At 51.6% G+C, this 16,354-nt stretch overlaps 1 protein-coding gene across 3 annotated transcripts in view; it reads right to left on the reverse strand.

Moving 5' to 3' along the window:
• The window catches only part of AHRR (aryl hydrocarbon receptor repressor), an 84,642-nt gene that overhangs the window by 4,432 nt on the left and 63,856 nt on the right, over positions 1–16,354 (reverse strand). For all 3 annotated transcript variants that reach the window (XM_046670885.1, XM_046670886.1, XM_046670887.1), the window contains 4 exons: positions 14,327–14,416; positions 7,096–7,225; positions 6,057–6,193; positions 3,438–3,637 (listed from right to left, as the gene is read on the reverse strand). In XM_046670885.1, coding sequence (XP_046526841.1) covers positions 3,438–3,637; positions 6,057–6,193; positions 7,096–7,225; positions 14,327–14,416 — 557 coding nt within the window. The remainder of the gene's footprint in view (positions 1–3,437; positions 3,638–6,056; positions 6,194–7,095; positions 7,226–14,326; positions 14,417–16,354) is intronic.

The raw sequence follows: 16,354 nt of genomic DNA on the forward strand, positions 1-16,354 counted from the left end.
GAGGAGAGAATGGGGATAAGAGATTAGAGATGAGAGAACAGAGACGAAAGAACAGAGAGGAGCAACTAGAGATGAGAACAGAGATGAAACAGAGATGAGAACAGAGACAAGAGAACAGAGATAAGAGAACAGAGACTGAGAACAGAGAGGAGAGATTAGAGTCAAGAACAGAGACGGGAGACTAGAGATGAGAGAAGCGTGGCAAGAACAGAGACAGAACTGAGACAAGAGGATGGCGCGTCGCCCTCAGCTGGGAACATGAGCATCCATCCAGTGGCTCAAATTTTTGCCATGACGTGAATGTCTAGGATTGGCTGCAACAGCCCCTGGGTGTTGATGTTAGAACACACATAAATTTTAGCGAGTAGGAAGGTTCACACATACATATTCTGTGAACAGTTAGAAGTGAAAGACACGTCCCCACATCCCTTCAGGAAAAGTTGTGGAGGACGTGTCTGAGGGATGACCGTGGGCCTTCTAGAGCAGCCTCTCAGGGCATCTTCTCTGGGTTTGCCTCTTACGCCATCTCCAAGCTCAGAGGTGAAGGCCACGTATGTGCTCAAAGTTGGCTTATGAATCCGGCTCAGAGCAGGAGGTAATTCCAAAAAAAAACTAGGAAGCTGAGAGAAGTGATTTGCTCCTTTCTCAAAATGTTGGGTGGGAGCCAGCATTCTCTGCTGGGGCTTTGTCTTCCCCTCTGAGTTTCAGTACCACTCTGGACAGTATGTCTGCACTGACTGAGCTCTCATTACACGTGCCAGCTTCACATCCCTTGCTGCACTGGTCCTCGCCAGCCATCCCAGGTGGGCAGATCTGCCTACAGAGGAGTAGGGTGACCCAGAACCCACACCTGCGGCCCCCACGCCTGAGCACCTGTGCAGCCAGCCTGCACTTTCCCGAACGGGCACCAGGGGGCAGCAGGACCCCTCAGAAAAGAGATGGGAGGGGAGCGTGTTCCTCTACCTTGTTTGTAGAGCTGGAAACAATACAGAAAAGAGAAATCTCCTCCTGTGAGTTTCAATTACAATTATTAAGCCAAAACAGCTTAAAAATACAGAAAACTCTGCGACAGTAAATGCAGATGGAGAGTGTTTCAGGGGATGAGGGCGTGAGTCCCGGTGGCGAGACCCAGGTGCGGAGGGCTCGCCCGGCAGGCAGCTGACGTCACAGTGAACTCTGCAGGAGTGGGCTGGCCCCGCGCAATGACCTCCTCGCTCTGCACACCTTCACATTGATCACTTGCTTTCTCTCTTGTTTTTATAGTTTTTTCCCTTGAGTATTCTGCTTTCCCTCCCTTATATTTTATGACATTTTATATTTTTAAAAATGAGGCATATATATTTAATTTTAAAATGCTCCAGAAAACTGCTGTCCTAGCACGCTAGCCTGGTCAGGGCACCCAGAGGACAGCCTGGGCCTCCCTCCCTGCACACGGCGAGACTGTCAGTGGGGAGGGGGGGGGGTGCCTATGCCACCAAGGCAGCGGCTCCACCTGCAGACCTGAGGCAACCATGTCATCAGGAGCAGAAACAGGAGCAAGCATCTCAAGAACCCAGAGCACAGTATAGAAGCGGCTGTTGTCAGGTTTTCTAATTGTCTGAATGGTCAGCTTGAGGACATCAACAGTGAATCGTGGCCACTGAAGAGGAATGGACACTCACACCCACCAGACAGGAGGGGCCTGCAGGTGGCCTCTGGGGACTGCAGAGAGAAGACTGGGGCCCTTCCTCCCCTCCCAGTGTCACCGTGTACAAGGTGCGCAGGAATTCCCTAGACTAGGTCACAGAGCCCTCATATTCCTTATGGACAGGCCCCCATTTGGGGTATCAGGCTGTCAGCAGGTGTGTAACCAGGACCCTTCCACAGAACTCAGGGCTAAGAAGTGGGTCCTGGTGGACGTGATGTTCCCACTGATGGTGCGAGTGAGAACACAGAAGCACCTACACTGAACTGAAGGGACAGGCAGAGGGAGGGGAAGCAAGTATGTGGGATCCTGTTGAGTCCCAGATCTAAAACCCACAGTCAAGACCGGAGGCTGGGGCTGTCACAGACAAAGGGGCAGGCTGGCTCGGCCCAGCTCCCGCTCTGCGCTCAGACCCCCATCCCATCTGATGGTGGTTTAGGCAGATGGCACCGCCCTGGAGGAGGCACAGGGAGCCCAAAGCCCAGACATTCCCAGGTCAGGGAGGGCAGAAAGGGGTGCGTTGTGCGCTCGCCTCCTGAAAGGGCCCAACAAGGCAGTAACCCAGGAGGCAGCACTGGTGGAGGCTTTCCTGGCAAGCAGGAGGCAGGAGAGGGGGACAGGCGTTCCCAAAGGAGATGCCAGGCCTTCGCGTTCCCTGGGCGAGCCGAGATGCCCTGCGTCAAAAGGCATGATGCAAACTCATGTGACTGCACTCTGTGAGTGAAGGAAGCCTACTGTGGGTCACAGGTGGCTGGGGGGGACACCCGACAGGCACTTGGGGCAGAAGGAGTGAGAAGGACAGTGCTGAGAAGGCTCCCTCTTGGAGAGTGCCCCCTGGCCCTCGGAGGGGACTCTGCTGGTATAGCTGGAAAGCTGTGCTGCTCTGAGCTCTCTGTTTCAAGCCCTGTTGGGTCTTGGCTGAGGCCCCCTGGAGCCCATGAGCTGGAGGCAGGGCCCAGTGGGGATGCTCCTCTACAGCTGCTGGCTCGGCTGAGCTCCACTGTGGGGACAGTCACTAAGGGACAGAAAAGTGGCTCGGGGACTCAGGGGTCTTTTGACAGCCTGCACCTGTGACCCATGTGGGGAAGGCGTCTTGCACATTCCACTGGGGGAGACAAAAGTCACATCTCAGGCCTCCCCACCTCCCTTCTCCCCGGGTCTCACTCACAAGGTGTCTTTCCACACAGTTGGAAAACATGGTTTACATACGCACAACATCTTAAATCGTTCCCAAGAGACTGATTTGTGCAACACAGATCTGACCATGCCAAGAAACCACAGACATGAGTCACCCAGGAAACTCAGTGCAAGATGACCCACTACCGAAAAGCTGAGGGTACTCTGCATGGGCAGTGGGGCAGCCGTGCTGGGTCCCCGCCATCTGGGGACGTCCGTCTCTGGCCTTTGTCCCAGTGGTGAGTGCTGTGTGTGAGGGTGGGACAGCAAAGAGAAGAGGCTGCGGCCCCTGGACTCGCATCCCCCACAGTGGACATGGGCTCAGGGCGCTCACTTTGAGACCGTAACTGGAGGATTTAGGAACAAGCGCTGCAGGCGGTGTTTGGTGCCACACTTCACAAATATTAGTTTAGAAGCATTTCTTCCTTCTAATAGTTGTTTCCTACATAATGTACCAGCTTTACAACACCAAGCTTCTCATTTTATTGCTTGTGGAATAGACAGAAATGCTCAGTGTCGAGACGCTCTGTTTCAAGAACCCGTGGTGAGTGCAGCTGCCCAGGGGGCCCTTACTCACTTTGTGTCCATTGTTGCTGAGATGTCCACCCTGTGCTTCGCCCTCAAAAACGCACTCTTCATTTTCATCTCTGCCACGGAAGGCAGGAGCACAGGTACCACGATGCAGAAGAGGGAGAGTCGTGGGGGCAGGACGGTCCCCGAGGGTGCCTTCCTTTTCTGTCCAAACAGGAATTGCAGTTTTCCTTGAAACTGCATCGTCTGGTATTTTAAAGACAGAAATGAAAGCAGGTTCACAGAGCGAATTAGCAACACTGTCAAAGGACAGGAAACTCGAATTCTCAGGGATAGAAGCAGAGTCTTATCCTGAGTCTCTAAGGAGACACGAACGAACACTTCTTCCATACTTCGCCTCCTTGGGACATGTACTCTCCCAGGCCTTCAGAATCATTCCCGGGCTCCTCTGGAGTCTGTGTAATATTGTTTAACTGACAAGCATGTTCTCATGTGGGCACTCACGGGTGTGTGGGTGTGTGAGCTGACCCTTCCACAGTAGGCGTGAATGTACGTCAACCAGGGCTGTCACTGACCTGTGGCAGAGCCATCAGCCAGCCCCCGGGGAGGATTTGCTGGAGTAGATAACCTCTGAGGATGGTTCCAGCTTTAACCCTCCATTTCCAAGTCATCATCCCTTCATTCATGATCATAAGACTTAACACACAACCTGATTTTGTTTAGAATATCTAGCAAGAGTTAAAAAGCCAGCAAGCAACTTAGGAGTTTGTGATAAAAGAAGATAAAAGATCTCTCTGCAATGGAAAAGCTAACCCTAACTGAGTTAGTTACTAAGTGTCTTCAAGGAAGAATGACTCCACAACGTGACCCCACTCTCTCCATATCCTAATCCCATCCATCCATCTGTCCATTCATGCTCCCAGCCATCTATCCTCCTAACCATCCGCCCCTCCATCCATCCATTTATCCTGCTGTCCATCTCTCCATCCCTCCATCCATCCCTCCATCCATCCATCCATCCCTCCATCCATCTATCGATCTATCCTCCCATCCATCCATCTCTTCATCCCTCCATCCATCCCTCCATCCATCCCTCCATCCTCCCATCCATCCATCCTCCCATCCATCCATCTATCCCTCCATCCTCCCATCCATCCATCCCTCCCTCCTCCCATCCATCCCTCCATCCACTATCCATCCATCCATCTGTCCATCCATCTATCCTTCCATCCACCTACCCATCCATCTGTCCATCTCTCCATTTGTCTCTGGATTTATTGAACGAAGAAACACTCACAAAGCACCCAGTCACCAGCTTGGTGTGGTGGATTCAAAGCAGTGGTGTACTGGGATATGTTTAAGATCCAACTCTCCAGAGACAAAAGCCCTCACTTCCAGTGTTTACCAATTTCTTTGGTGTAAACATTCCCACCATGGCTGATTTCAAGCTACTAACCTAATGCCAACCAGACCTCCAAGACCCTGAAATTCTAACACTGGGCTGTCGTGCATCTTGTGCAGACTGTGGGGACAGGGTGGCTTTCACACAGCCACGGGGTAGAGCTGGGAAGAGCCCAGGAGTTGTGCAAATGTTGCATTACACACTGGCCTGTTCTCAGCACACTCATCTTGGGTGCCAGAGCCCTTTCATGCGTGTGCAGTGAAATAAGACGGACACTTTTCAAACTAATTTCTTTTGTTTGTTTCCTCTACTCAGTGCTTTGTTTTACAATTTCCTGCCAAACACCAAACATCAGGGGTTCGTCCCTCCAGGGGACCCACAGCCCAGGTGGGGAGATGGACCCCCCAGAAGGCCCCAAAGTGGAGTGGGGGTGATGGACCCTCAGAGGACCCCAAAGTCAAGGTGGATGAGACAGACCGCCAGGGGCCCACAGCCTAGGTGGGGCTGGGGAGGAGTGAGTGGTGGTCGTGGGAGTGGGGCATCTCTACACACATCCATGATGGGCCAGAAGCTGAGCCCAAAGGCCCAAGAGTCCTGGGGCCAGAGGGTCAGGTGTTGCATTACTGCCACAAGGATGGGGGCATAGGGGCTGCTGGGAGAGCTGTAACCCAGGAGACTCTGCGAACAGGCTGGGGAGGGGGGTGGCAGAGGTTCTGGAGAAGGATACAGGCATTGGGGTCTGCAAGGTGGGCGGAGGGCTGAGGTGGGCTGGGGGCTCTGTTTTGTTGTACTGAGGAGGATGGCTCCTCCTTCCCCTCCTCCCTTTCAGTGAGGCGCTGGGAGAGGAAATGGCCAAACAAGAGACTGGAAACCCCAGGTATCTATTTGCAAGAGAAGAGATTAAAACCAAAACGCCTGGCAGAGACATATTCTCAGATCTGAGGCTCTCCTGATCCTCAGTCCTGGGTGGGCTCCATGTGCAGGATGTGGGGTGCACCAGGAATAGGTTCTAAAGGTACAACTGAATGTGAATAACCCACCACAGTATAAACTACTGCAGATTTTAACTATGTCGTCTTGTCCTGTCATCTGTCCATCCCAGACCTCACATTCCGCTGTCCTCTCGTCCCGCTCAGCCCTGCTGTACAAGGACGAGGTGAGCGCCTCCTAGCCCTCCCTGGTCCCTGTATTCCTTCTGCACCAGGCGGAGTGCAGGAACACATCCCAGACGTCAGGGATCCCCCGCCCGACCCACTCACTCACCAGGAAGCCCGAGGTGCTGTCCAGCAGGCAGCGCACGCGGCAGACGAAGCAGCGGGTCAGGAAGGCCGAGTACTCTGTGGGCGAACCGGCACCCCCCTCCTGGGCCCTGAGCAGCCTTCCCAGGACGGCGTCCTCTCCTGCCCAGGTGGGCACAGGCAGCCATGTGGCCGGGAGGCGAGACGGAGAGAAACCATAAAGACACTCTGATAAGTGTGTCGTACGTGTAACAGCAAGCGGTGAGCACATCACACACACACAACACACGCCCGTGCCACATGCCCACGGGCACACAGCTGGCGTTTCTCCCTGCCCCCCGCCTCTCCTCCACCCCCGCAGAGACCATTTGTCTTCACTGTCCTTTGCCCTTAAAAACGTCCTTTTAGGAGAGTTCATGTATGATGATGGATCAGTTGTTTAGTGTTGCTGGTTTGAGTTTTATAAAACGCTGCTGTGTCGGCACCAGGGGTTTCTTTTTTCACTCAACTTTAGGGGTAAGTCGTGCTGTTGTGTGAGGCTATGCTGTAAACTTTTTTGACTTGTTTACAACTTCTGGGGAGACATGTGAGAGGATCGACTCTTCCTGCAAGGGACGCCCGTGGACAGCACCCCATCCCCTCACAGCCCGATGTCCTGTCCCCTCGCACTCCCATCCCCCATGGAGCTGCGCCTGTGGAGCGTGTCTGGGGGTGCTTTGCAGGCAGTCTTGCCCAGAACGGGCAACGTCTCTGAACAGACAACAATCTTTTGGGGCTTTTTTCACATAAATCTAACAGAGCCAAAGGAATTTCCTGGAAGATGTGCGTCTTGGGGGGCAGTTTGCAAACCAAGAGACAAGTATTGCTGCTTCTTGGCGAGGTGGTCTCACGCCTCACAGAGCAGAGAAGCAGCCAGGGAGGCGCGTAGGGGCGCACTGGAGACGGCGGGGGCATGTGGGAGGAGGTCCATGAGGATGGGTCGTCACTGCACTCAGTGTGAAAGGAAGGGAGGAAGAGAAAGCACCATGCAGTCACACAAAGTGCCACGCCTCAGTTGGACCCACCTGTCTCCGAGCGCAGCGGCTGCCCACACACCACCTGGGGAGGGTCCATGGCCCAGTGCAGCTGCCGGCAGAAGTCCTGACGGTCATCCACGTGGATGTAGTCGTAGATGTTTTGGTGCATCACGTCCGTCTGAAACATTGCAAAAGTCATTTCAGCTCTAAGTGAATTTTCACATTTTATTCCAGTGATCAATAACCACAAAGTGTCTCATCCATCTGTCAAAAGCAAGCCACAGCCAAGGAGAGAAGGTCTGTGGAAGGACAGGAGTGTGGCCTCGAGACACTCCCTCCTGGGAGGATGTCCACGCAGCCTGGAACACCAGGTGTCCAACGCACGAGGTGCAGAGCCGGTCATGCTGCTGGTGCCTGACCTTCCACCCACCCGGCAGGCAGAGCCCTCGGGCAGTGCAGGCGGCTCAGACACCAAACGCCTTCTGGGGCCAAGATACTTCTTCTCCAAACATCTCCAAACTGACGACCCTCCACGACTCAGAGAATTCGTCAAGTTGTGTGTCAGCCCCCGCGTTATACTTGAATCACAGTTCACTGGAAAGGCACCCCTCTGAGGTGAGGTGGCAGCCACCAGGTGAGACGAGAGTCCCCAATGAGGCGAGAGCCTGGCCAGTGCCCCTGGCCAATGACTTCCTTCTCCCAAGCACCTCTGGCCTGGCCAGTGCCCCTCCAGGATGCTGCAAGGACTCACCAGTCCACAGCCCTCTCTCTGGTCCTCTTCCTCCCACCTGTTCAGGTCCCAAATGCCAAGGCCGATGCTCATGGCACCAGGTCCACACTGGAAAGCTGAGTCTGGGGCACAGAGCCACACCCACGGGCTACAGAGACCAGCTTCAGTGGAACACAACTGTGGTTACTGTCGGTAAAAACCGTCCTCAGTGTGTTGATGAATGAGGAGGCCCTGCACCCCTCCCCGCGACCTCCTCTACTGAAGAGTGCTACTCACGACCCGCAGGGAGCCCAGCCTGAGAACACTTGACGAACCCGCCAGGTGGTCGGCCACTTCTCCAGAACCGAAGGCTTCTCCTTGAAACCTTTCTAGTTCCCATCATTTCCCAACCGGATCATTACAATAACTTAGTAGAGGGAAATTCCTGAAGAATCAAGACTTTGGAAATAGGGCTATCTTTCAAGAAGGTAACCAGTAAACTGGCCCAGAGTGGGTGAGATCCACCCTCATTGTTGCCCGTAACTCTGTGGCTAAGGCCCCTTGGGATCCCTGAGGGTCAAACAAGATGCAGCCTCAGGAAGGTAGAGCAGGGATGCCACCACAGCTCCAAGGGCAGACTCTCATCACCTGTGTGCCCACAGCCCAAGGAGACATGTCTTCACCGAGAGGAGTGGACACAGGTCAGCAGGGGTTGTTGCCCTTGGTCAATGTTGTCCAGGGCCAGGGTCTCTGGATGTGCACGTGGGGCCAACGGGCAGAGACCAGCTCGCAGTGCAAGTGAACGTATCAGGCCTTCCTTCCAGCCCAAGACCCACCGGCTCCGCCTCACCTGGTGGTTCTCACCTCAGCTGGTGGTTCTTCTCTCACCTGATGGTTCTCATCTCACCGGGCAGGCAGCTCTTGCCTCACCTGGTGGCTCCCGTCTTACCTGGCAACTCTACGATCACAGTGCACTTCCCATAGCAATGCTTTCTTAATAAACTTTCGTGATTCAGGCATAATGTGTAGGCTGAAAAGTGCCCAAGTCCTACACACACAGCCTGACGATTTCCCCATGTGAACACCACCCAGTCAGGAACCAGGACACCACAGCATCTCAGAGCCCCTTCCCCACCTCCTCCCTAGAGGTGGTGGTGGTGCAGGCTGGTTCTGCACCTGAATGCAGCGCTGTGCTCTCTGGTGTCTGTCTCCTCTGCTCAGCATCACAACGGTGACACTCACATTGCGTGTGTGGCGGCCTTCCACTCCTGTTGTTGATGGTATTTCATTGTGAATGTCCCATGACTGATCAGCCCACTCTACTGCTCATAGCTGTCTGGGCGTCTCCCATCTGAGCCCGTTACAAAGGCTGCCACTGTGTCTCTGAGTGCACTTCTGTGCGTACACACCCAGGAGTGGAATTTCTGGGTCATGGGGTCGCAGAGATTCAGCTTTAGAAGATAACATCAGTTTTCCAAAGTTGTGTGCGAATACACACACCTGCTGTGGCTGTGTACAAAATTTCCAGTTGCTTCTCGTTCTGGCCAACCTTTGGCATTTTCAGCTTTTTTCAATTGAGCCACTGTGGGGATGTGTTGTGGTTTCTTACTATGGTTTTAATTTGCACATCATGAAGACTAATAAAATTGAGCATCTTCTCAGATATTTATTGGTATTTAAATGCAAGTGAGTGTGCACGTACATGTCGTGTGTGTGCATCTGTGGCCTATTTGTGATTTTTCACAAATTTCCAGTGATATTTTTGCCAATCTGTCAGTGTTCCTTCTCTGTTCTGGACATGAGCGCTTTATTGGGTGTACCCGTTGCGAACATCCTCCCTCCCTGGCTGGCCTCTCTGCTCTCTTAGTGGGTCTAACACAGTCTGATTCTTCAATCCTTCCATGTGGATGAGGTTTTTGTCCTGTCTAAGAAATCTTTCCTCATAGTTCTCCTAACTCTGCCCTGTTATCATCTAGAAACTTCTACCGTCCACCTCATAGCTACTGCATGGCATAAGGTAAGAGTCAAGCTTCATTTCCTCCCACGTGGATCTGTTCTGCCCTGCGGCATTTCCTGAAAGACCCCACAGCCCCCAGTCCAGCAGGGCCAGCTGAACCACACACTCCACATCTATGCGTGTGCGTCTGCCCTGAATCCAGTTGTCTCCTGGGTCTGCGGTCCACCCTTGCAGTGATCCCACCACGTTGTAACTGCTAGTTTCACAGGAAGCCTTGTCTCTGGAACCCTAAGTCCCCTAGTAACCATCACTCCTGCTCCCCGGCTCCCCCGACCGGCTTACTCTGCATTCTCAATTCACTTGTCAATTTCCATCGAGAAGCTGCTCAGTTTTCATGGTAATATCATTAATTCTGTAGCTTGATCTGACATCTTTATAATAATAATATTGAGTCCTCCAATCCATGAATAGGGCCTATCCTTCAATTTATCTGAATCTTCTTTCGTTTCTTTGAATAATGTTTTATATTTTCTCTGTGGAGTTCTGGCATATCACCGGTTGAATGCGTTACTGAGAATCCGGGGTGTTTCCATCCTGTTGTAGACGGCATTTTCCCCTCAACGGTTTTGACCAAAGGAAAAGACTGTGCTGACTCTGAGCACTGGGGAGTCATAGTTCTCACAGTAAACTAATGAACAGGCACCCTGACTCACATCCTTCTCTCGCGAGCGTTAACAGGTGACCCAGGCGTTGCCGAGCCCCGGAGGGTGGTGAGTGGCCAACAGGCTTCCCTGGTCGCCCTGTCCATCATCCCCATACACCTTCGTCAATTAACGAAAGGGACGCGTGGGGTTAGTATGCATGGTGCGCGTCTGCGGCTTAACCAGAACAAGAGACAGACGAGCCTGGAGGGGGCAATAAAAACTGTAAAAGCGGGGCCGGCCCGGTGGTGCAGCGGTTAAGTTAAGTTCGCCTGTTCCTCTTCTCGGCGGCCGAGGGTTCGCCGGTTCGGATCCCGGGTGCGGACATGGCACTGCTTGGCAAAAAGCCATGGGAGGCATCCCACGTATACAGTGGAGGAAGATGGGCACAGATGTTAGCTCAGGGCCAGCCTTCCTCAGAAAAAAGAGGAGGATTGGCAGCAGTTAGCTCAGGACTGATCTTCCTCAAAGAAAAAAAAAAAAACACCTCGAAAAGCACTTCTGACTAAGGCAAACTTGGAGATGTATTAAATGTGAATATTTTTCAGGTTGAAGAAACAAAGTTCTGGAGTGTAATAATTAGTGTGGCCCGTATGACCGCCCTCAGTCTTTCTTAACCTCCTAGAGTCTGATTCCTGCAGAGCAAGGTCAAGAGAAATAAATAGTGGGAAAAATTCGAGAAGGAGGGGAGAGAATAATATAACAATTCCTCAAACACTTCAAAAGCAAACACGGCGTCCATCAAGTAAAGCCAATCTTTATTTTAGCTCTACACCATCATTTATGGAGTTCAGACAGCAGCATTACCAAGTTTAACAAGCTGCTCGACCCAGCAGCTACGGGCCCCCCGTGCAGAGCATGCACCTGCTGCCTGACCCGTGGGATTCACAACTGCCCCAACACAGGACAACTCCCTGAGATGCTCACCTTTGAGAGAAAGGATGACTCTTGAATCAATAAATGTCAGTGACAACTACAATACACACCTATAGCCCATCTATTCATCGCAAGGAGCACTGGGCTTGCAGACGATGACAGTAGTCACGCTGTGGTTCACTGTGGTCACAGGGAAACAGCGGGCTCCTGACCTTCTGTGAAGCCTCTGCACAAGAAGCCAGAGCAGCACAGAGCTGCTCTAATATCTCCATGAAATATTTTGCATAAACCAGTGGCAATGTCTGATTTAATTTCATTTGGGAACAATTTCCTTATAATAAAAGGCAAAACTTTATTTTACTTCTACCACTTGGAGGGAAATAACCAAATTCCAAGAAAACAAAAGCCCAATTAGCAAGTTCAGACCTGGACTCAAAGTTGCTCTGCAGGGCACCTGCACTGACCACTGAAGCCAAACCCTGCGGTGAGACCTCTGAGTTACAGCAGACAGCCCTGGGACTGTCTGGAGAACTCATTGGGCAACTCAAGACACAGTGACTGAAACTAAAAGAAATTCTGAGCACGTGAAGGCAGACCAAACTGCATGTTTTAGATTCAGGCCCCGCACGCACCACCAAGGAGAGGAAGCCAAAGCTTCACCATTTAGGGGCTGGGGTCGCATGGTGTCCGCATCCTGGTGCTGTCCACCAGCAGGGTCTTAGGGATGATGACTCATTCCCATTCTCCCAAGACCCGGCATCTTCAGGAGTCGGACACGGTGGCAGAGCTCCTGGCCTCACATGCTGTCAGGAGCAGCCAAGGGGAGAAATGCCTTGGGCAGCCACCCCTGAGACAGCCTGGTGGTAGAGATGTGTCACAGGCGCAACACCCTCCCAAACGCTCTGCACGTTCAGGGACCCACAACGTCCCAGCAGCAGCTTCGGAGGCGGACACTTCTGTTGTCCCATCAGTGAAGGAAAATGAGGCTCAGCGCGGTCACCTAACTGCTGAGACAGAGCCGAGGCTGGACTGTGTAGTCTGAGGCGGCAGCCCTGGGGCGAGGCTCTGTGGAGGTCACACCCACCACTCGATTCACTCACCGTCGCTGGCCCCATCCCGTGGGGTCCTCCACCAGGGCCACACCTCAATGGCTGCAGGTGCCAACTCAGGCCAGGTGATCAGCTGTAGCTAGATGCTTTGGGTACGGTGGATGGCCAAAGGACTGTCCCAGGGCCAGTGACAGGAAAGAAGCCTGGTCAGGACAGGGTGTGGCAGTCATCCTGCCCTTGGGTTCACGGGTAGGAAAGTAAACTTAGAGGTGGGTGTCAGAGGAAGTGCTTCTCAGAATCACCTGCAGAGTGACAGCTACTTCAGTTTTGGAAACGATTCAAAATGATGGTTTTCAGTGGGGCCAGCCCCATGGCCTAGTGGCTGAGCCTGCATGCTCCACTCTGGCAGCCCGGGTTCAGTTCCTGGGCACAGACCTACACTGCTCATTGGCAGCCGTGCTGTAGCGGCATCCCACATACAGAATAGAGGAAGGTGGGCACAGATGCTAGCTCAGGGACAATCTTCCTCAAAAAAAAAGGTGGTTTTCATGGAAATTAGATCAGAGGCTTCGCCAGCCTCAGGGGCCGGAAGCAGACTAGAATGTCCACAACGCATCAGGATCCATGTACTTCAGTCTGGGCTTCCACCACCGTCGCTTCCGGGCACCCCTTGGTTTTCATTATAAACTCCATGTGTTGCCTCTCGGATCCAAACCCCCTTTCATCGCTTGGCTCTGACCCCAGGTCCTGCGAACAGTTCCCCTCTGCCAGCAAAGGTCCCGGGGCCCTGCAGGCAGCAGGTGAGTCCCCTCGAGTGTCGGCCGCATCAGGGGCAGCTCCCAGTGACCTCCCCCAGTCTCGCCAACGTCCCCAGGGGTGGTTTCCTCCTGGCCAGCATGACACTACTTGTGCCAATGTCGGGTGGGGGTCTCCAAAACGTGCTCCCTGCTGGGCGCCCAGCCTCAGTCCCACCGGCACTGCCTCCCCCGCTAAGTCTGCACCCCTTTATTGTTAATCCCACGTTACTAGTTAACAATTCTTTATACTAAACTTAGATTAATTCTTTATATTAAACTGTTCAAAGCACTGCACAGTTTCTGCCTCCAGACGGGACCCTGACTGACACACAGTTTTCTTCTTTCTCAGAGTGCTATTTTGTTCTTTCTCAAATCCGCCTGTTGAGGGTCTCAGATTCTTCAGGGAGAGCGCACTCTGTTAGGGCTTAGGCTTCCTGTGTGTCTGTAACTTTGTGTTGTGAGCTCCTCTTCAGAGTGGATACTTCCATGGGGTGGCTTGTGGTGGTGCAGCTAAGGGTCACATGCCCCAGCGACCTCATCGTCCACGACCAGTTTAAACTCCAGGCTCAGGAGGCTGCAGTCTGCAGTTGGCAAACTCAGATCTGGGTTTCAGACTCAAGCTCTGTGTTTCTCACAGGAGTCTTCTCCTTCCCAGAGCCGGCAGAGAAGCCCGTCTCCTCTCCCGGGCCCTGGGTGGGACTTTCACACCTTTTCTTGGAGGAGCCGCCCTTCTAGGATCCCAGGGTGAGATGGGCCCCAACCTCTGCCTCCGCCTCAACGTCTAGAATCACCCGACCTGGGCTGGCCTGGGGCAGCACTCCCAGCGAATTACCTGCATGCGAAGAAGGGCATTTCCAGAACACACACTGTCCCGAATGTACCATGCGTCTGGGGCTGAAGAATCGACACTGAGGGTGAGGAGAGGTCCACCCCCAGTGCCAATCGGCCATGTACCACGTGTGGAGCGCCAGGCCGTGCCACAGCCAGCACAGTCGCTGCCCTCACTCTCAGGACACCTGGGCCTCTCGCTGTGACTCCGAGCCCCAGTCACAGCTGGGTGTGGAATCTTTGTCTGATAAAAGCTCCGTGATAAGAAAAGCTTGATTTTAGAGATGTTTCAAACCTCGAAGACAATACGTGTTTACAAGGTGACAGAAGCTAACGTGCAGCAGATCAAAGGCTGCGTTTACCTGGTGGAAGCCCAGATAGTCCATGATGGTTGCTGATGCGTAGAATATCATGCCTTCCGCGCTCACGACCAGAGCGAAGCCATGGAGGGACTGGAAGAGACAAAAAGTTGAGTTGGCTCCTAGGCACACTAGTGAAATCACAATTTTTCAAAATGAAAAAGTGCAAGCATTGATTTGCTTGAGTTTTCAACCATTTCTCCTGCTTTGTAGTCTGTATTCATAACCTCAGAAACTCCCACTTCTGATTTATTTATGACACTTTTGAAACAGACCCAAGTTGGCGGGTGACCTGAGAACTGGGTCATGGTCTGCAAGCCTCAGACTTGGGTTCTCCTAATGCTTATTTCAAATTTATGTTTTATAAAATATAGACATCATCATGACAAGATACCATCAGTACTGAAACAAAACAGGAACTTTTATTTCACCCATGTGGATTTCCCCCTTCATGCACTTTCTTCTATTTTGGTTTTTCTAAGAGTTTTTATCATGAAAAAACGTTGAAAGGCATCAAGTGCTATTTCTGTATCTACTGAAATAGTCACAGACGTTTTCTTCAGTCTGTTAGTGTGGTGAAAACTGATGGATTTTCTGATGATGAATCATTTTTCGTATATGCAGTCAACCTTATCTGATCATAATTCTCTTATATGCTCTTGGAATTGGTTCATTTTACTGAGGAGACAGTCATCTGTATTTAAGGAAAGCCAGCCTATAAGCTTCTCTCTTTATTTTGGTGTGAAGTACACCTAATCACCAAAAAATGAGTCAGACTCCTTGCCCTCTTCTTTCATTTTCTGGACCCACTTATTTAAGACGAGGGTGCTGCGTTCCTTGAATGTTTGGTTCTCCTCAGCTCTAATCATCCAGTTAGGGCACATTGTGGGGAGACAGGAAGTGAAAACAGGTAGATTTTGCTATCACATCAGTTTGTTTAATGGTTGTTATTATTCAAGTTTTTAACTTTTTTCTTAGATCGACTAGGGCATCTTAAAATATTTTCTAGTAATGCATCCATTTCATCTGGATTTTAAATGTATTAATGTGTCTTCACAATATTTTTATGATTATTAAATCTCAGCTCTAGCCATAATTATCGTGGGACTTGTGTGTGGAGAAAAGTAACACACGTAGCTGTGTTGTGTGTGAGAGAGAGTCTTCCTTCACCTGAAAGGCAAGACCCCTGGCCCCACCCTGCAGTGGCTTCTCCGGATCATCACCAGTGAAGATGCGCAAAGCACCACAGCCACTTGACCACATGGCCAGTGGGCATTCTACCGTCTGTCATCTTCTTCTTCATCATGACAGAGAAAGTGGCAGCACATACTAGGAGGTCTTCCTGAGTGTCAGGCGCCCTATGTGGAACGTCTCCTTCAACTCCACATCGAGTCCACGAGGCAGGAACAGCTATGACTCTACGCGGCCAGGAGCTGGAGGTCCGGGAGGCTGAGGCACCGGACAGTGGAGTGCATAAATATCTCAATTTTTAACGTTCAGACCATCGACATTTAGAGACCTCGAGTGAGCCTCCGTAAAGTCTGTGGCTATCGGCATCTACCATAATTTCATTTCCCTTAATTCCTGGCCATGCTGGGTGCCTTTTCCTTTCCTTTTTTTCTTTTAAATCTTTGCCAATTTGAAAAGTGATAAATTATTTTACCATTATTATAATTTTCACTTCTTTGATTATTAATGAGATTGAAAACATTTCAGACATTCATTGGTAACCTGTATTTCTTCTCTGGTAAACTTCCCATGCATGTGCTAATTTTTCTATTAGCATTTATAAATATCAGTTTCTAAGAGCTTTTAAACTGCTGATATTGATGATTTCCAGGAAGCACAGGATAACAGCAGTCACTGAAATCCAAATCCCCACACTTCTGAAAAATGACGGAGCACAACAAGAACAAGTCAAACAATGCAAATCCAGGCCCTCATTAAAATGAGAACAGAGACACCTGATACACTTCAAATTACAAACAAGCAGAAAAGGCAACACCAAGTCCCAGCGTGCTTAAAATGACT

The sequence above is a fragment of the Equus quagga genome, chromosome 9 (assembly GCF_021613505.1).
Source record: "Equus quagga isolate Etosha38 chromosome 9, UCLA_HA_Equagga_1.0, whole genome shotgun sequence".
In the NCBI taxonomy this organism is placed as follows: Eukaryota; Metazoa; Chordata; class Mammalia; order Perissodactyla; family Equidae; genus Equus; species Equus quagga.